Source organism: Bos mutus, chromosome 17 (genome assembly GCF_027580195.1).
Source record: "Bos mutus isolate GX-2022 chromosome 17, NWIPB_WYAK_1.1, whole genome shotgun sequence".
In the NCBI taxonomy this organism is placed as follows: Eukaryota; Metazoa; Chordata; class Mammalia; order Artiodactyla; family Bovidae; genus Bos; species Bos mutus.
Window position 1 is genome coordinate 858,053 of NC_091633.1, and position 18,226 is coordinate 876,278.

An 18,226-nucleotide genomic window follows, 5' to 3' on the forward strand; every position below is an offset into this window, starting at 1 on the left:
CTTTACAATAAAAATAATTAAGTAATTTCTTATTTTTCCTTAGCACAGCTGAAACAAGCTTAATTTTTTTCCCCCCAGAAAACAGCCTAGATACTAAGAGGTAATGAAATGGAAATGAACGGACAAACGACAAGAAGCTTTAAAAAGGGGCCGCCACGTAAGGTCTGTGGTTCTGCTTTGGCTTGCTCTTCCCCAGGTTTCCAGATAGCATCGTACTTACTCTCCTCTTCTAAGATAATTACAGTTTAGACTCAAAGCATTGACAAGGCTTTTCGAGCAACTTGCCAGGGTTCCTGTCCCTGAGGCTGCCTCTGTACTGAGGACTCACCGCCAACTCTTTTTTGGCCTCGCCAGGCAGCATGCAGGGTCTTAGTTCCCTGACCGAGAGTCACACCTGCACCCCCTGCACTGGAAGCACAGAGTCTTAGCCGCTGGACCACCAGTGAAGTCCCCCTACCAGAGAATTTTTTTTTTAATGTTTTTTTCCAGAGAATTTTTTTTTAAATTATTTGTTTTACTTTTCTGTACGGAGTCTTCGTGGCTGCACGGTTTTCTACAGTTGTGGCAAGCGGGGCTCCTCTCTAGTTGTGGCGTGCAGGCTTCTCCACGGTGCCTCCTGTTGCAGGGAAGGGCTCCAGAGTGCAGGGCACAATGGTCGTGCCGCTCGGGCCCAGCCGCTCCATGGCTTGTGGGATCTTACCAGATCAGGGATCAAACCCATGTCTCCTTCACTGATAGGCAGATTCTTTACCCACTGAGTCACCAGGGAAGCCCCACCCCACCCCACTGACTTCTGATTCTCCCGTCTGGTCCAGCCCTGCAAGTGATGGCTACGGCCAGACGGTCTTCCCAGGTTGCTGCCTTACTGAGGACCCGGAAGAACAGTGCCTGTCCCTTCTCCCTGCCCTAGATTCTTTGCTGGCAGAGATACTAAGGTAGAAGGGGCCTGACTGTGTAGGAGACGCAGCAGGTGTGCTCACCGCGCCGACTTGATCGGGCCGCTGGTCCTCAGGCGTGGCCTCCACGAGCACTGCTTGGCCACTGCCTGGATTAGACTCGTCCTTGGAGACCCTCCTCTCCCTCTCACCCTGCAGTTCTCCACCACTACTCCCCCATGCTTCACATATATTTCCAAATTTTTCTCCCTGAAACAAAAGAGGAGCTTATTGGTTGTCTTCTTTTTCCCCTTCCTGTTAAGTTTGCTACTTCAATACTAACAAAAGAATGTCCACGTCCCCATTATAATTTCCCATGACGCACTATTTAAAATATCAACGTGCTAATCTCTTCTTTCCCAGGGGGACATCTCTGCACGAGGCTTGGCTGCTGTATTTGGAAGCTCTATGGACCCCTCTAGAAAACACTGGCCAACTTTACTTCAGTGTCTTAAAGTCTGGTCATAGTTCCCCCTGGCATTTTCTAACCTGGTTTTAATTGCCCTGCCACCTCTTTCATAAAATATCCATTTTCTTGGACTTCCCTGGCGGTCCAGTGGCTAAGACTCTTTGCTCCCAATGCAGGGGGCCCAGGATCGATCCCTGGTCAGGGAACTAAGATTCCATGGACCGCAACTAAGGGTTCGCATACCAGACTGCAGATCCCGTGTGCTGCCAACTTAGACTCGACACAGCCACGTAGGTAAATAAATTATTTTTTTAGAAGTCCACTTTTTTGTCACTTGAGCTGAAAGGCAGCTTGTCTTGTTTCTCCTGATTTCAGAGCATTCTGGAGTGCCTTTAGTGAAATTCCCTGCTGCTGCTAAGTCACTTCAGTCATGTCTGACTCTGTGTGACCCCATAGACCCATAGCCCACCAGGCTCCTCTGTCCCTGGGATTCTCCAGGCAAGAACACTGGAGTGGGTTGCCATTTCCTTCTCCAATGCATGAAGGTGAAAAGTGAAAGTGAAGTCGCTCAGTCGTGTCTGACTCTTATCGACCCCATGGACTGCAGCCCACCAGGCTCCTCCATCCATGGGATTGTCCAGGCAAGAGTGCTGGAGTGGGGTGCCATTGCCTTCTCCAGTGAAGTTCCCTAGAGGCACACTGATTCCCTCTCGTTCCTTCTTGGTCAGTGCTGTGCAACCCTTTAGACCGGGCGTCCCCAAATTTTCCTCTAAAGTTCCAGATAGTAAATATTTAAGGCTTTGCAGGACAAAGAGGAAAATCAAGAAATATGTAATCTTGCTCCAGCCTCCTGCTCTTCCTCCCTGGCTCCAGTAGAAAATCGTGGAAAATGGGAGCATCTTAACACCTCAGGGGATCTGCACCCCCTGTTTTTATCAATCTGGAACATTCTCTCACCTAATGAGAAAATTTTTCTGCGATATTTTAAAAGGAACTTCAAAATATCATAATAGTTGAGAATAACTGTTTCATCATCCAAGTATACTAGTGAGAATAATGGAATTCATTTGGGATCGGTGTCCCCCAACATTGAAATGTCGACCTGCCAGTGCCGAGTGAGATGTAATTAGGCTCTGTTTCGTCTTTGACAGTGTCTCGAACCCAGATGGTGCTGCCGACCTGCACGATTTCAACGGCGCATATTTACTGTGGGATGAAAGCGAAAGAGTGAGTCGCTGAGTCTGCTCCAGCTCCGCGAGACCCCGTGGACTGCAGCCCATCAGGCTCCTCTGGCCATGGGGTTCTCCAGGCCAGAACACTGGAGTGAGTACCCATTCCCTTCTCCGGGGGATCTTCCTGACCCAGGGATTGAACCCAGGTCTCCTGCGCTGCAGGCAGATCCTTTGCCGTGTGGAGGCACCGGGGAAGCCAGACTGTGGGACGGTGTGTGTAGAATCCTCCGAGATTCTTCTCTGAAAATTTGCCTTTTAGCTTGTTATGAATACACTGCAGATTAATCATCTTCAACTGAAGTTTGGATGGGAACTCCTGAATTGCCCAATTAAATAGATTTTGAAATATGGAAGTTTCCATTGCGCTTGGCATCAAGGTCTGAAAAATTCTGCTGGAACTGTAGTTACAGCTCAGAAAATACATCTGATGCAAATCTGTGTGGGAATGAGATCTTGCTTCTTGTTCTAACTGGACAGCACAGGAAGTGTATAAAGCAGCTTAACATTCCTTTTGATGCGAAACAGTATTAGTTCTTGTCAGAATGCCTTTGCCGAAGTATACATCCCACACACAAGCACTGCTGGCCCTGTCATTTCATTCTATTTTACCAGCCGAGCTACACAACTTATAGGGCTCTTCGTTCCCTGACCGGGGACCGGACCCAGGCCCTCGGCAGGGCAAGGGCCAGGAGGCCTCAGGGAACATCATTTTAATGTCACTGCTAGACAGAAAATTGCAGTCCTGAGTTCCCCTTTCCTCACACAAAATGAAAACCTCGGAAGCCAGTCGGAAAGCACCAACACTTCCTCCTCAGGACCCTCTGTACACATTTCAGGTTCCTCCACATCATAATAGCAGTTCCCCATGGGGTCGCAGAGAGCTGGACATGAGTGACTTAGCACTCACACGGACATCATGCTTCTGAAAATGAAGACTTTAAAACAATGTAATGCATTTTTGGCTGTACTGGGTCTTTGTAGCTGTGCAGGCTTTTTCTCTAGCTGCAGTGCTCAGGCTTCTCATTGAGGTGGCTTCTCTTGAGAAGCCAGAAAATGGCTTGGTGGTGGTTGCTCTAGGGCCCATGGGCCCATTTGGCTCAGGGCCTCTAGGGCACGGGCTCAGTATTTGTGGTGCTTAGCTGCTCCATGACTTGTGGGATCTTCTCATATCAGGGATCGAACCCGTCTCCTGCATTGGTTGCTGCTGCTGCTGTTAAGTCGCTTCAGTCATGTCCAACTCTGTGCGACCCCATAGACAGTAGCCCACCAAGCTCCCCTGTTCCTGGGATTCTCCAGGCAAGAACACTGGAGTGGGCTGCCATTTCCTTCTCCAATGCATGAAAGTGAAAAGTGAAAGTGAAGTTGCTCAGTTGTGTCCGACTCTTAGTGACCCCATGGACTGCAGCCCACCAGGCTCCTCCGTCCATGGGATTTCCCAGGCAAGAGTACTGGAGTGGGGTGCCATTGCCTTCTCCGCCTGCTTTGGCAGGAGGACTCTTTACCACTGAGCCACCGGGGAAGGTGGAAGACTGTTTTTGTTTAAACTCAGGAATCACCCAAGATCCTCTCCACTCTTAGAGCAAAATCCATTAACTGCAGTGATGATTCAGCTTGGGGTCCAGCCCTCCTGAGATCAGGCAATCGGATCCGCCCATTCCTGCAGCACTAGAGTGACTCAGTGATCTTAGCAGAGTTTACTCACCACGGACTCACAGTATAACCATCTTTCCTAGGCCAGCTTTCTGCCGCGAGGATTAGAAACCCTGATTCAAAATGGTGGAAGCAGTAAGGGTACCTGTCATTCCCCAAGACAGGAGGTCTGTAGTCAGGCAGCTCAAGAGCCAGGATGGGGACTTCGCTGGTGGTCCACTGGCTAGGACTCCTGCTCCTGGTGCAGAGGGCCCAGGTTCGATCCCTGGTCTGGGAACTAGATCTCACATGCCACAACTAAGACCCGGTGTCAGGGTGTCCAGACACTGGGTTTGCTTCTTAGATTTTCTTGGTTGAGATACCTTCAGCTTTTGACTTCATCCTATGGCTGACGGCTACCTGGCCACAGCAACCCTAGTCACGGGGTCAAAGGTGAACACACACAGCCCTGCCTGGCAGTGCTCAGTCTAGAGGACAACAAAGCTTCTGAAACAGAAGCTTCTGATTTTAACCTGGTTTCTCCAGTAGCCTTCCTGCCTGCAGGGAGAGCATGGGCTTTCAGCGGTGGGAGGATTTTCCTCCCCCTGCCCGAGTTTGACCAAGGTATTGTTGTTCAGTTGCTCAGTCACTTCCTACTGTGTGTGACCCCAGGACTGCAGGATGCCAGGAATCCCCTTCCTTCACTGTCTTCTAGAGTTCGTTCAGATTCATGTCCATTGAGTCGGTGATGCCTTCCAACCAGCTCACCCTCTGCTGCCTTCTCCTGCCTTCAATCTTTTCCAGCATCGGGGTCTTTTCCAATGAGTCGGCTCTTCACACCAGATGGCCAGAGTATTGGATGGATACTATGGGTTGATTTCCTTCAGGATTGATGGGTTCCATCTCCCTGCTGTCCAAGGGACTCTCTTGTCCAATACCACAGTTCAAAAGCTGGACCATAAAGAAGACTGAGTGCTGAACAACTGATGCTTTCAAACCGAGGTATAGTTGACGTATAACCTCGTTTCCGGTATACAGCATGTTTGCTACGCTATGCTACGCTAAGTCACTCAGTCGTGTCCGACTCTGTGCGACCCCATAGACGGCAGCCCACCAGGCTCCCCCGTCCCTCGGATTCTCCAGGCAAGAACACTGGAGTGGGTTGCCATTTCCTTCTCCAATGCATGAAAGTGAAAAGAGAAAGTGAAGTCGCTCAGTTGTGTCCGACTGTCATGGACCCCATGGACTGTGGCCCATCAGGCTCCTCCGTCCATGGGATTTTCCAGGCAAGAGTACTGGAGTGGGGTGCCATTGCCTTCTCCGACAGCATGTTTAGATATATGCATATATTGTAAAATAATCACCATGATAAATCTGGTTAACATCCATCACTTCATCCAGTTTCCTTTTTTATTTACTTATTTGGCTGCACCTGGTCTTCGCTGCAGCAGGTGAGATCTTTATTTGCGGCATGTGGGATCTCTGACGAGGGACCATTTGATGCCAGGACCCCTCCACTGGGAGCAGAGTCTTAGCTACCGGACCGCTAGGGAAGTTCCTCGATTGTTTTCTTTTTTCTAATCCCTTCTCTCAATTTATCCCCCTCTCCACCCTCCATTTTTTTCTTCTGATGAAAACTTTTAAGATTACACTCTCAGCAACTTTTCTTTTTCCCTTTATGTTTGGCCACATGGTATGGATCTTAGTTCCCCGACAGGGATGGAACCTGCGTCCCCTGCACCGGAAGGCAGATTCTTAACCACTGGACCACCAGGAAACCACCCCCCCCGACCCCGTCCCCACCACAGGAAGCAGTCTGATTAAAAACATCACGTTTTATTCCAAGGACTATGGTCATTTGCTGCGTTGAAGGCGTGACGCGCGGGAGCTGCTCTGCCACTGGCTGTGGGCAGGAGTCCCGCTCGGGTGCGCTTTGAATGCCTCGTATTCATCAGAGCGGGAAACGCGTAACAGCACCGGTAACGTCAATGACTCCGCAAAGGCTCACGGAGGCGAACTGTAAGACTTCCACTAAGCTAGTGTCGTGCACGCTTAGAATCGTTATTCACAGAGAAGTTAGAGAGAGCGAGGTGAAGACACGCTTCCCTCGTGCTGTCCACGCTGAGTGCGGTCGCCTAGGCCACAGGACACAGAAAAGAGCCCAGAGGCCACTACAGCCCACCGGGGTCAGAACACTGCCCCGGGAGGGACTCTTGCCTCTAAGTCCGGAGCACATGTGGCGTGGAGCCAGCCTCGAGTCAGGAAAGCTGCTCTTGGGAAGGCACGGCGTGTTTCCAGATGGACCGTGGAAATCCAGGTCTGTCTTTCGGACCCCTCGTGGCCAGGCGGTGGTCCCGGCCCAGCACCCCCGGGTCTCCTGACACGTGCGTCCGGAGGCAGGCTCTTCTCCTTAGCCACCGTGTGTCCCGACACGTGCGGATTCTGGAGGCCCCTCAGGTCGGTCCTCCTTTGCACTCCAGGAGTGTGAGCGGCTCTGCCGGCTGGTGGAGCAGCAGCCACTGGCCCTCAGTGGGTGTGGGAGCAGCTGCCTGCCAGGCACAAGGCTCAGGCCTTAGAATAAGGGATTCGAACGAGAACAGAACCAAACACATGGGCCGTGTGTGTGTGTGTGTGTGTGTGTGTGCGCGCGTGCAGGGTGTGTGTGTGTGGTGGGGGGGACATTTCCAGAAGAGTGAGGCCAACCTCCCTCCACAGCTTGGGGTGAGAGGTGGGGGCGTGGGGAGAGCAGCCTCACAAAGGTGCCGCGTTGCCTCGAGTCCGTACAGTCACGAACCCCGTGATGCGAGAGGCAGGCAGTGGCCTCTGCATGTTTACTGAGCCATCGCAGAAGCTTGGGTCCAGGTGCGCTGACTCGCCTCCAAGGGCCCACACCTGGGCACGATGAGCAGGAAGTTACCCCGATACCCGCGGGGGAAGGCGTCGGGGAGGAAGACCCAGGGCTGGTGCCGGGTGCTGCAGTCACGCTTCCGAGCAGCCTTTTTGCTGGAGGTGCCCTGAACGGGTTCAGTGTGGGCTAAGCAGACATTTAACATTTTTCCTTTTTCCAGTTACCAGGAGAAAGACCACGACGGGCTGGAGGTTAGCAGACGTGGATCGGGTCGCCTTCCACCGCGCGTCCTGGACATTTCCAGCGGTGCAGTGACATGGGTCAGCCTCACGAGGCGGCTGCAGCATGACAGAAAGCTGTGTCTGCCCGCAGAGGTGGTCACCTGCAGAAGTGGTCAGTGTTTTTAGGAAGGTCGGGCATCAGGGGTGGAACTTTTATATTGGAACTGCCGCATAAGTGCGGAGGCCACACTGCAGCCTGACAGACCTCCAGGTCTGTCTTTGTGCTTTAAGGGGCTTTGAAATTAGCCTGCGACTGAGCCTAAGCGGTGATGTCGCCGTGTCGGGCCAGGTGACGGCACAGTGATTTTAAAGCTTCTGACCTGCACTGTCTCATCAGAATCAGTCCCTTTCACTGTCTTCAAAACATTTTAAACAATTTGTGTTTAAAAAGACCTTCTGCCTTCAATTATTTTGTTGGAGGTACCAACACAAAATCATTTAAGTTCAGAAATCAATTTTAATTAGTGCTTTAAAATGATTCTTCTTCTTCTTCTTTAAGAAAATGAGAAGTGAGAGCACGCTAGGGCGGTTAGAGTGACCTCTGGGCTTTTAAAAAGCCAAACGCTTCCAGGCACGGTCTGTCACGTGCGGATCCCAGTCCCAAAACTGGGGACAGACAACCAAACGACGAGCCAAGGTGTGTGGCCGGCAGCCAAGGAGAGAGGGTGGGCATCCTGGACGGGCCGGGGACCCCAGGCGCCGGGTGAGCACTGCTGCGTGGGGGCCCGGTCCGGGTGACCTGAGGGCAGAGCACCTCCCTGGGGCGCTCCCGTGTGCGCCCCGGGGCCCGGCCGGCCACACAGCCTGGGGCCAGGGTCGCACCTGCTCCTGAGCCTGCTCCCAGGCTTGCCTGCCCCCTGTGTGTTTCCAGGCATCACAGTGAGCGGGGCGGGTCTGAAGCCCCTCCTCCTCCTGAAATCAAATGCCTACTGAGTTTGGGGGCTGGGAGGGGAGGAGGTGGTGTCTGTCCACGCAACAGTGAGGACGCCCACCCCCTCCACCCCAACCTGCCGCTGGCCTCTCCTGGGGCTCAGAGGGCCACGATGGGCTCATGGTGGGGAGCGCTGCAAACTGGGGTCTCGCGGCCCTTGGCGCTCTGCTGTGGGCGGCCTGGGGGACACACAGCACATGGAGACACTGGCCGGCCTGCCCACTGCCCGGCCCATGGCTCTGCGGTCAGGGTCCTGAGGGGAGGGGGGCCCCACATCCTTTAAACAAAATCTCGCGAGACCCACTGTTACAACATCTGCAAACACATGTTAAATCACATTTTGAAGTAGTAAGTGAAGTTTGTCAGTTTAAAAGAAGACCTTTGAAATCTCTTCGTGGGCAGGAAGTCCGCCTCCGCCTCAGAGCTGCCGCACCTTCCTCTCGGTGCTGGTGATGCTGACGTCTAGCTTGTCCACCTTGCTCGTGAGGCGGTCGAGGATGTCGTCCTGCTCGTCAATCTCCGTCTGTATTCCCAGCGCAATGTCCTTCAGCCGGCCCAGGCCCACGGACAGCTCATCTGCAGGACAGGAGGGTACGCGTGGGCTTGAGCCAAGTCAGGGCGTCGGGACCTGCACCCCAGATGCCCCCTGTGGTCACCGGCCCCTCCTCCTGGGAGATGGTCAGGTTCCAGGGCAACAGTTACAGGTTCCAAGACACACAGCTGCAGTGAAGAAGCAATAAGTGGTCGATGGAAAAGCCCCTCCTCCCGACCCCCACTGTCTGTACACGGACATGGCATTTCTTCTAGAAATTCACACAGGCCCACACAACTTCCAGCTGCCTTTAAACCTGACGCTGGGTCAAGCACAGATGCAGAGCTGCAGACAGGAGGTCCGCCGCGGGGAGGCACATCTGAGACGTACCTCAGGCTTCACTCCTCTTTGTAATAGACTTTTCCTTTCTGTCACACAAAGTGAAGAAAAGCAATCTCAATTTGTCTTTAAGAGGAAAGGCCTCCATAAGGTCACAGTCGGCCTCAAGTACACAAAGGGCTTTGTCAGCAGAGGGACAGAGACACTGGCTGTGAGCGGGGAGGGGCCATGAGGGCCCCGGGGTCCCCAGACACCGCTGTGCCGACCGCGGAGGGGAGTCCTGACCCGACTGGCTCCTTCGTTGGGTTTTGTGACTGTGTGTGTGTGTGTGTGTGCATGTGTGCGCGGGTGTGTGCGTTTGTGTGCCTACAGGAGTACAAGTGTTTGCACGCATACAGGAGTGGGGGACATGCCCAGAGCTGCTCTCCGCTCTTTCACCAGGTAAGAGCAGGGGAACAGAAGTGGGGTGCTCCATAAGCCTTGTCACTAAGTTAGAGACAGAGGGGCGACTGAAGAAGGCTGGCATGGGGCCGGGTAGGGGGGGTGGCTGGCAGAGCCCAGGCCGCACGGTGTGCCCCCAGACCCTGTCCCTGCTGCCGTCACCACCCAGACGAGAGGTGAGGATGGAGGCAGGCGGGCAGACCCTGGAGGGGGTAAGGGGCTGGGAGCTGTGCAGGCGTGGGGTGGGGTGGGGTGGGGGCAGGCCCCAGGGCCCGGGGCGGGTGAGCGTGGAGGCAGCGGCACCCTGGGCTCACCGAGGTTGCTGTCGATCCTCTGGTGACAGGCGCGAAGGTGCGGGTTCCGCGGGTAAGCCTCAGAGCTCACAGCTGAACCGGCCCCTCCAGGGATGGAGTCTGAGTTGACAAAGAGGCATGGGAGGACAGTTAACGGACAGCCCTGAAGAGTCGCCTCATAAAACTCAACCTGGACAACTGGTGGGAGGCCTAAGGCAGTCAGGTCCCAGGCCACTGAGACAGACAGGTGGGGGTGTGGAAGGTGGGGGAAGGCGATGCTTCCTCGGGGCAGCCCTTCCGAGATCACAGACCCCCAGGTAACGGTGGTCTGGCCAGACCCTGGCCCTCGAGCTCAGCAAAGAGCTTTAGTACAGGTAACGATGTACAGTGGAGGGCCACCGTGCAAACCCGTGCAGGCTACAGGAGGAGAAACGGTAATAACACACGTCTGACCCCAGGAAGCCTTCTCTAAACCTGTTTCCCAGCACACGCAGAAAAGCCCTGGCCCTCAGGTTCCGTCTCCTGCAACCAGCTCTCACTAGACTCGGGGTCTCTTTGCTCAGGGGCAGTGTTCACCCGCTTCCTCCAAGGCTCTCACCTCCTAGACGTCCTCTGGTCCCTTCTCTGCCAGACCCTGCAGGTTGGTTACGTCTGACATGCCTGGCTCTCTGGGGTGCATAGAAGCCCCTAGGAGGTCTGTTCCTCTTGAGACAAGGGACGTTTCTGGGCCCGTCATTTGATACTAATGGGGCAATCTGACACAAAACACCTTCTGTCCTGTACTGCTCGTCCAGTGGCTGGGCCTCATGGGCTGCGTTAGCCGCCCCAACAAACTCCCACAAGCCATCCTTGGTTCTGGATGGTGGATGTCCAAGCCAGGCCCCCCTGGGCTCAGACCCAGGTATCGGCCAGGCAGGGCTCCTGCAGCCTCTTGAGGGGAGGCGACTCCTAGCCCCATCCAGCCCCAGGAAGCCAGTCCTGAGAGCCGCCACTCTCCTCTGCCCCCTTCCCATGAGCAGACAGCCTCTATGATTTCACTGGGTCCAGTCGGAAAACCAGGACAACTCCCCCCTCAAAGAGGCCAGCCACTTGGCGACCACACTGTCCCCTTTGCCACGTGGCCCAGAATATTCCAGGGGCCTAGAGATTAGGCCAAGGGCATCCTGGGGGTCACAGCCTACTCAGCAAAGGCGCTTCCCTGCCGGAAAAGCTGGGAGCTACTCGGGCCAGGCTCCCACTTCCTTATCCCTCTCTCCATGGGGGAAGGGGCCCAACTCCGCAGTGATGCCCACTCCCAGCTCCCTGAGAGAACCACTGGGCCCTGCTGCCCCACCCCAGCCCAAGGAGTCCCCGAAAACCTGAGTCCTGGAGCTTCCTGAGGTTCGGGTGGCTGGCCTGGTACTGTGCCTCCTGCTCTTTACTGGAGTTGATGGCGTCTTTCAATCTGTGGATAAAAGTTAAGAGAAAAAGAAAACTTTCAGAGGAAAGGAGAACCACCTGTGGTGGTGGAGGCAGTCTTCCCAGCAGCGGCCGTGGGAGAAAGGCAAATGCCTCCTCTGACCAAGCCACAGACGAACGGTCTGATTGTTGGTGTCTAGTCGCTCAGCTGTGTCCGACTCTTTGCGACCCTGTGGACTGCAGCCTGCCAGGTTCCTCTGTCCATGGGATTCTCCCGCCAAGAATGCTGGAGTGGGCTGCCATTTGCTCCTCCAGAGGATCTTCCCAACTCGGGGACCAAACCTGCGTCTCTGGCATCACCTGCACTGGCAGGCAGATTACCTACCACTGAGCCACCAGGGTGGCCTGGGTGTCCTGATGGCAACTAAGAAGACAGAGTAAGCGCAGCAGCCTAAATGCTCTGTGTCAGTAGGCAGGGTGCGGGTTTTCCGTACCACGGCGAGACTGTTCTTACGATAAGAGCCAATGATCTGACGCAGGAGGGACGGAGCACCGGTTTTAGCAGAAACGCAGTTCTTCTGTGTTTGAGCTCTGACACTTATACGTCTGCCAACCCCACACACGATTTTATCACATCTCTGGCCAACGCCTGAAGCAGATAATCTGTGATTTTAAGGTGATAATCAACGGGCAACTTGGATCAGGCATGGGAAAATTTGATGTGAAGGCTTTTTAAAGCAACAATTCTGGGAAGCAAGTCACCTCAGCACTGGTTAGAGTGACCATTCTCTTTCAAACCATGGGGAGCAGCAGTTTGCTGCTGCTGCTGCTGCTAAGTCACTTTAGTCGTGTCCGACTCTGTGCGACCCCATAGACGGCAGCCCACCAGGCTCCCCCGTCCCTGGGATTCTCCAGGCAAGAACACTGGAGTGGGTTGCCATTTCCTTCTCCAATGCAGGAGAGTGAAAAGTGAAAGGGAAGTCGCTCAGTTGTGCCTGACTCTTAGCGACCCCATGGACTGCAGCCCATCAGGCTCCTCCGTCCATGGGATTTGCCAGGCAAGAGTACTGGAGCAGGAGTTTACAGGGACCCAATTCACGCACAGTAGGCAGACTGGACGGCGGTCGCGTCCGCACTCTCAGGAGTAGCGCAGAACACTTGTTTCAAGGTGTCTCAGGACAAACGCCTCCCGGTGAGTGATTTTCAGGGTCCCCGGGGCCGTTAAAGGCACGAGAAGTGGTCTGAACGCCTGTCAGTTGAACCTGCACCAAACCCCCTTCTGCTGCTTCTCACTAGCCAGCCGGGCACCTGCTCACCTGCCACTAGGCTGGGGGGTGAGTGTGCCGTTCTGCGCAGACGGGGTCTCGGCAGGTTTGGACCTGAAGTAATTGACGAGCCCCCCGAACACACTCTTGATGGAGTTGATGTGCTTCTGGCTGGTCTTCAGGTCCTGCTCCATCTTGTCCACCATCTTCTCTGTGCGCTCCAAGGCCCCGCGCTGGCGCACGAGCTCCTGGGGAGGACGAGAAGGCCTGGCGTTGCACCTCCTGTAACTCCCATCACCTGTAGAGGCAGGCCCTCCCTAAACCCTCAGCCAGCATACCGGGGAACACACAGACTCGGGGCTCTGTCCCAGCAGAAGCAGGGGTCAGGTGGCCGAGAACCAGCGGGGCAAAGGCAGCACACTGCTGCCCCCTGCTGTGTGCAGGGTGCTGGGGCTGATGGGAGGGGGGCAGCGGGTGGCTAGCTCAGCAGGCCTGGCTGTCTACACCGCGTGTTCCCCAGGAAGGCCTTGTCTGGCCCTGTGCCCTGGGCCCCCCTGAAGAGTGACTTGACCTCCCTGAGTCCTCAGGCCAGCCCGACAGTTTGTGCAGGCAACGTGGTTACGGTGGGGCCTTGAGCCACACGGTGCAACCTCTGGAGAGGCTAGGTGGGCAGCTGAGCCGTGGGGAGGATGCACGTTGCCCCGAGAAAGTGCTGGCCGGGCTCAGCTCCTCGGGGAGAGCACCAGGGGAGCCTGTGCTGGCTCTCCAGGACTCTGCCCACCAGCCTGTCCCCTGTGTGATGCTGACCCGCACCCTTCCACTGTAACAAACCACAGCGGCAAGGATAACAGCTCCACGGGTTCTGTGAGTCCTTCTAGGGGAACGTTAAACCTGAGAGTGGTCTTCAGGACCCCCAACATGGCCTCTGGAGAGTAGACAGCCCCTCGGCTTCCCCAGTGCATCACCTGCCCAGCAAAGCAAGGTCCCCCTGGACGCCATGGTGGCCACAAGTGGACATTCCAGGGAAGAGGAGCAGACATGGCCAGCTGCTACAGTGCTGGTGTGTGATGTATGACCTGCCGGGACAATGACGACCTGGCCGCACAAGGGGCCTCCTACGGCTAGGGAGCCAGCAAGCTTGACCCCGGAACTTTTCTTTCTTTCAGCCGCAGCATGCTGCACACGGGATCTTATTTCCCTCACCAAGGATCAAGCCCGTGCCCCCTGCAGTGGAAGTGAGGAGTCTTAACCACTGGACTGCCAGGGAAGTCCCTTCCAAATCCTAAAACTTTTCAACTAGACCATCAATAGTGTATTTAAAAAAAAAAAGTCAAGAAAGTAATAAATCCAGAAGAGACCTACTTCCTCCAGAGCCACACAGCTCAGGTCATCCTTTTTCCTGCATCTCTCCTCCCCTGGCCGGGTCACCTGCTCACCTGCCAGCTATTTGGGAAGTACCTATTACATGGAAGGCCACTGTGCCGGCAAAGTGTGGGAGCAGAATCTGAGCAAGACACAGCTCCTCCTCCACAGTCAGAAACCAGCTGGGAATCACCCTGAGCAGCTGTCTGCCACTCTCCATCAGCTTCTGCTTTAGGACAGGCCTGTGCGAAGAACTCTGGCCGCATCACAACCAGCCCAGGCTGCCTTGGAGGGGAGCCTCTGCTTAGGATCGCCCTCGCCTGGAGAGCAGGAGGGTCTGCCCAGAGGATGAGGGAGTCCTTTAAGTCATGGAGCCCCCAGGACAGACGGCCGAGACGGCCTCTGTTCCCAGACTGGAGAGGTGTCCTCCTGGGCCCACCTCTCCGAGTCGAGCTTTGGTGACTGTGGAGTGTGGAGAGACACCGTCGGGGAGGGGCCCACAGGAGGCTGCGTGCAGGTGTGCTGGCTGGGCCAGGATGCTCTCAGCGGCCCAGCTCCGATTCTACCATGCTGGCCACCCAGGCCCTGGTCCAAAGCTTGTTGATGGACTCCCTGAAATGAGACCCCGGGCCCCACAATTGTCAGTGGCCAGAACAGGGCAGGCAGTCTCCCTGGCCAGGGTGGTGAAAGGGGTCACAGAGACTGTGTCCACACGGGACACAAACAGGCAAAGGCCCGGCATCAAGGGACTGGCTGCAGAGGCAGAGGTCATCCACCAGGGGGACCACGACGCAGCCCAGAGAACAGAGCGTTGGGAAACTCCCTGGCGATTCGGCGGTTAGCACCCTGTGCTTCGCTGCCGGGTCTGGGTTTCTCACACAGCGGCAGGGTGGGAAAAGCAGAACGTCTCATGTTGCTAGGAAAATGCCCTCCACCCTGCTAAGCAATGAGCCATCTAGAACATACAGAATACTTCTGCTCAAGTTAAAATTAAAAAAAAAAAAAGGAAAACGATGGTAAGTGTATCTTCACACACAGACTCCCTCCACAGGGACAGAGAAGGGACAGAAGTGGCTAGGGGCGGGGGAGCTGGGGTGGGAGGAGCCTGCGCAGCCTTCCGCGTGTCCTCTGCTCTGAAGGCTGTGACTGCATTATTGTCACAGAAACTAAAACTCAGGAAAAGAGAAGAGACAACTCATGCCCGTGAAGAAGAGAGTCGGGTGGCCCACACGCCTCTGTGGTTTTGGACTGTGCTCCTCAGGCCGGCCCACCTTGCCTCGGTCCTCTGGGGTCAGGACCCGCAGCGATCGCCTGCCACTGCAGGTTTCTCACGAGAAGGGCAGCTCTCCCTTGGGAGAGGCGACCTGAGTGACTTTCCCGCTGCTGCCACACTGGGCCTGAATTACGACCTTCCCGACCTAAAAAAGTCAAGTCCCAACCCTTTAAAAATTGTGTTCTGTTGTGACATGTCTCAGTGCTGGGTATGTGCTGGGTTCCCATCTGAGTCGGGAGGTTAGTGGGTCAGGTGACTTAGATCTGCTGGGACAGAGCTCACCTCACCCCCCAGGAAAATAAAAGAGTGATGAGAGAGATTGAGAACACTTGGAGAGCGTGGGGTGGGGTGGGGGGCGCGGGGGTGCTGACCATTCCTGCTTCCGAGAGCAGATGAGTGAGGACTGATTCAGCCCTGGGCAGGGTCAGCGTGTGATAACAGGTGACAGAGCCTGTCACCCGCCCAGGCGCCATTCATGCGGCGCCTCTTGGGCAACGCCTGGCTTGGCCAGGTCAAGCCTCACGGCCTGAGGAGCTGCTCTCTCGTTCTCATGGTCCCCATTGTTGGAGAGAAGGACCCTGGGGGCAGCACTGGGGCTTGTCCCCACAGTCTGTGTTTCTGGCGCTCCTGACCTTCCCTCTGACTGTGCCAGGTCCCAAGCCCCTCCTCCGGGCCCTTCCTGGAAGCTCCCCGGGCAGCACTTCCTGTTCAGGAGCCGTGGCTGCAGGGCCTGGCCGGGTGCAGCTTGGCTCCTCTCTTCCTGGGGAACGTCCCTCCTCCTCCTCCTTCTCCTCCTCCTATCTACACCTTAGCCATAGAAACCAGACTGCAAGGTCTCCTCTGCTTCAGGTATTCTTCTTCTTGTCCCTCTGGCTTCCTACTTCACCTGTTCTCAGTTGTCACAGATGCCTTTTTAAACAGTTCTCTGTTGACATCCTTGGGCCTGGGCCCTTTAACCAAGTGACCCTTCCACTTGGGCCCTAAGACCCCAGGGAATCCTCCTAGATGTAAGTCAACACCTTCTATTTAGATTCCAACATAGAAATCCAGCAGACCCTACATAAATTCCTTTAGTGAGGTTAAAGACAGGCAGGATGGGCCAATGAAGGATACGGCGACAGGAAGTGGCAGTGGGAGAATGCTAGGATGGACCTCAAAATCCTCAGAGGCTGCAAGTGACCAGCTTGAGGGAAGTGTGCCAAAAGAGAAAATGATGAAGAAACGTGATGAGGAAGACAATGAACTACAAATGCTTAAGGTTAATTATTTCTTAGCTGACATAGCAATAATTTTCTTATTACATTCTTAACATTTAAAAATAAAGCCCAATCTCAGTGTTTCATTAGTGGGCTGGGGTGAGAACTGTGGTGGCTAAGAAACAACAGCTCTTACCCAAGGTCCTAACACCTTTGAAACCACCTATGGATGCGGAGGAGGAGGACCGGTGAGCTGGTGCGGCAGAGAGTCACAGACCGCACCCGTACGGCTAGGACATGTTGGCTGGGACGGGCAAGGAAACCTAAGGGCCTGGAAACTCGACCCGACTGGGACTCTGGGGCACTCAGCAGCGTCCAGGCAGACAAGGCCCCTCTGCTCCCCTTTCGGAGCACTCAGTACCAGAAAGAACCCAAAGGCCCATCTCCTCGGATGCTTGACACCACAGGCACAGGCGGAAGGGCTGAAGCCCCCGGGCCCCGGCTTCTGCCCAAGAAACGTGTAAAAGGAACAGATCCTCCACGTCCCTAACCCGGGCTCTGCTGTCCAGAGTCTCTACTTACCTGAACCGGACAGAGTGGACAGGCCTCTCGACGACAAGTAGAAAAAAACACCACCACTCCGGCGGACTAAACTCCGGAGATCGCCGGGAGCAACTGCCCCTTCGGGCGTGAAGACGGCGTTTCTTACGGTCGCTGACCGACAGTTACCGACCGTCCAGTCCCCAAGACCTCACGACCCGTCCTGGCTGGTCGGGCGAGCCCCGCCCCCGCCCGGATCCCGGCGACTGCGCACTCACCTCGGCGGAGACGACTCCGATCCTCTCGGACTCGTACATGAGCGACAGGGACCTGCCGGTGCTGGCGGCCGTGGCCTCCGCCCGGCGCAGCACCTCCTGCCGCAGGGCCTGCTGCCGGTCGGCGGGCGCGCCGGGCCCGTCCGCGAGGTCGCGGCTGTCCGACCACGGCGCCGGCCGGGCGTCCTCGTCCTCCGCGTCCTCGTCGAACGGGTTGTAGCTCCGGGGGTAGGCTGACATGGCGCCGGCGCTCGGCCCGGGACGGGCGGGAGGAGTCTGGTGCGGTCGAGGCGAGGTGAGTGCTCGGGTCGCGGGGACGAAGCTGCCGCCGCCGCCGCGCCGAAGGCCTGAAGCAGGGCCCGTCAGCCAGCCTCAGGCGCCGCGCGAGCTGCTTCCGCCTGCGGCGCGCGGAGGCCCCGCCCCCGGAACCGACCATCGTGCCCCGCGGCGGGGGGGTTCGCGCCCATCGCGCGCCGCGCAGCAGCCGGCCGCGCGGCTCCTGGCTCCCCCCGCGGCGGTGGGTCCGCCCGAGGCCACGCCCCGCGGCGTCGGCCACCGAGAGGTCACGTGGCGGGGCAGCCGGATGCGGCCGCGCCTGCGCCGTGCGCCCCGGCGCTCGCGGGCCGAGTGCGAGAAGCCGGCGGGCGGCGCCGCTTCGCGATGATGGCGGCGGCCGCGGCCCGGGGCGGCGGCGGCGGCGGCGGCAGCTTCGGCTCGGGCGCCGGCGGTGGCGCCTCCCGGGGTTTCTACTTCAACACCGTCTTATCGCTGGCCCGCTCCCTGGCTGTGCAGAGACCGGCATCTCTGGAGAAGGTAGCTTGGCTGCGGGGCGCGGGCTGACAGGAGGAGGGGCCCGCGGCGCGGGAGGCGGGGTGGAGGGCTGAGGGAGGCCGCGGGGGTCCCGGCGGCCGGAGACGCCGGCGCGGCGAGGGGCCGAGGGCCGGGGCATCGGCTGGCGGGGTCGGGGACTGCGAGGCCCGTGTGGCGGGCGGGGCCCGGACACCCGGGCGGGCTGAGGCGCGGAGCTGCCTGGGGACCCCGGCGGGC

General features: G+C 56.6%; 2 protein-coding genes across 3 annotated transcripts in view; one reads left to right on the top strand and one right to left on the bottom strand.

Annotated features, from left to right (window-relative positions):
• Window positions 1–6,022: 6,022 nt before the first annotated feature.
• SNAP29 (synaptosome associated protein 29) lies at window positions 6,023–17,595 on the bottom strand. Of its 2 annotated transcripts, XM_070385725.1 has the most exons (6): window positions 17,183–17,595; window positions 12,585–12,781; window positions 11,229–11,314; window positions 9,892–9,990; window positions 8,645–8,841; window positions 6,023–7,435 (listed from the first exon to the last, which is right to left on the bottom strand). In XM_070385725.1, the coding sequence occupies exons 1-5, from the start codon at window positions 17,417–17,419 to the stop codon at window positions 8,684–8,686; spliced, it is 777 nt and encodes a 258-aa protein (XP_070241826.1). In that variant the 5' UTR covers window positions 17,420–17,595; the 3' UTR covers window positions 6,023–7,435; window positions 8,645–8,683. The 2 variants fall into 2 exon arrangements, with proteins under 2 accessions (XP_070241826.1, XP_005899332.2); XM_005899270.3 differs by having other exon boundaries at window positions 6,023–8,841; window positions 17,183–17,594.
• Window positions 17,596–17,763: 168 nt separating this feature from the next.
• The window catches only part of PI4KA (phosphatidylinositol 4-kinase alpha), a 59,361-nt gene continuing 58,898 nt past the window's right edge, over window positions 17,764–18,226 (top strand). The window contains exon 1 of the mRNA XM_070385721.1: window positions 17,764–17,992. Within this exon, the coding sequence (XP_070241822.1) occupies window positions 17,840–17,992 (153 nt within the window). The 5' untranslated portion in view covers window positions 17,764–17,839. The remainder of the gene's footprint in view (window positions 17,993–18,226) is intronic.

Coding starts and splice junctions, on each gene's coding strand:
- SNAP29 (XM_070385725.1), bottom strand. CDS start 17,419: ATGTCAGCCTACCCCCGGAGCTACAACCCGTTCGACGAGGACGCGGAG. Junction 11,315..12,584: donor ACCCCCCAGCCTAGTGGCAG/GTGAGCAGGTGC, acceptor TTTTATCCACAG/ATTGAAAGACGCCATCAACT. Junction 8,842..9,891: donor GAGGATCGACAGCAACCTCG/GTGAGCCCAGGG, acceptor CCTGTCCTGCAG/ATGAGCTGTCCGTGGGCCTG.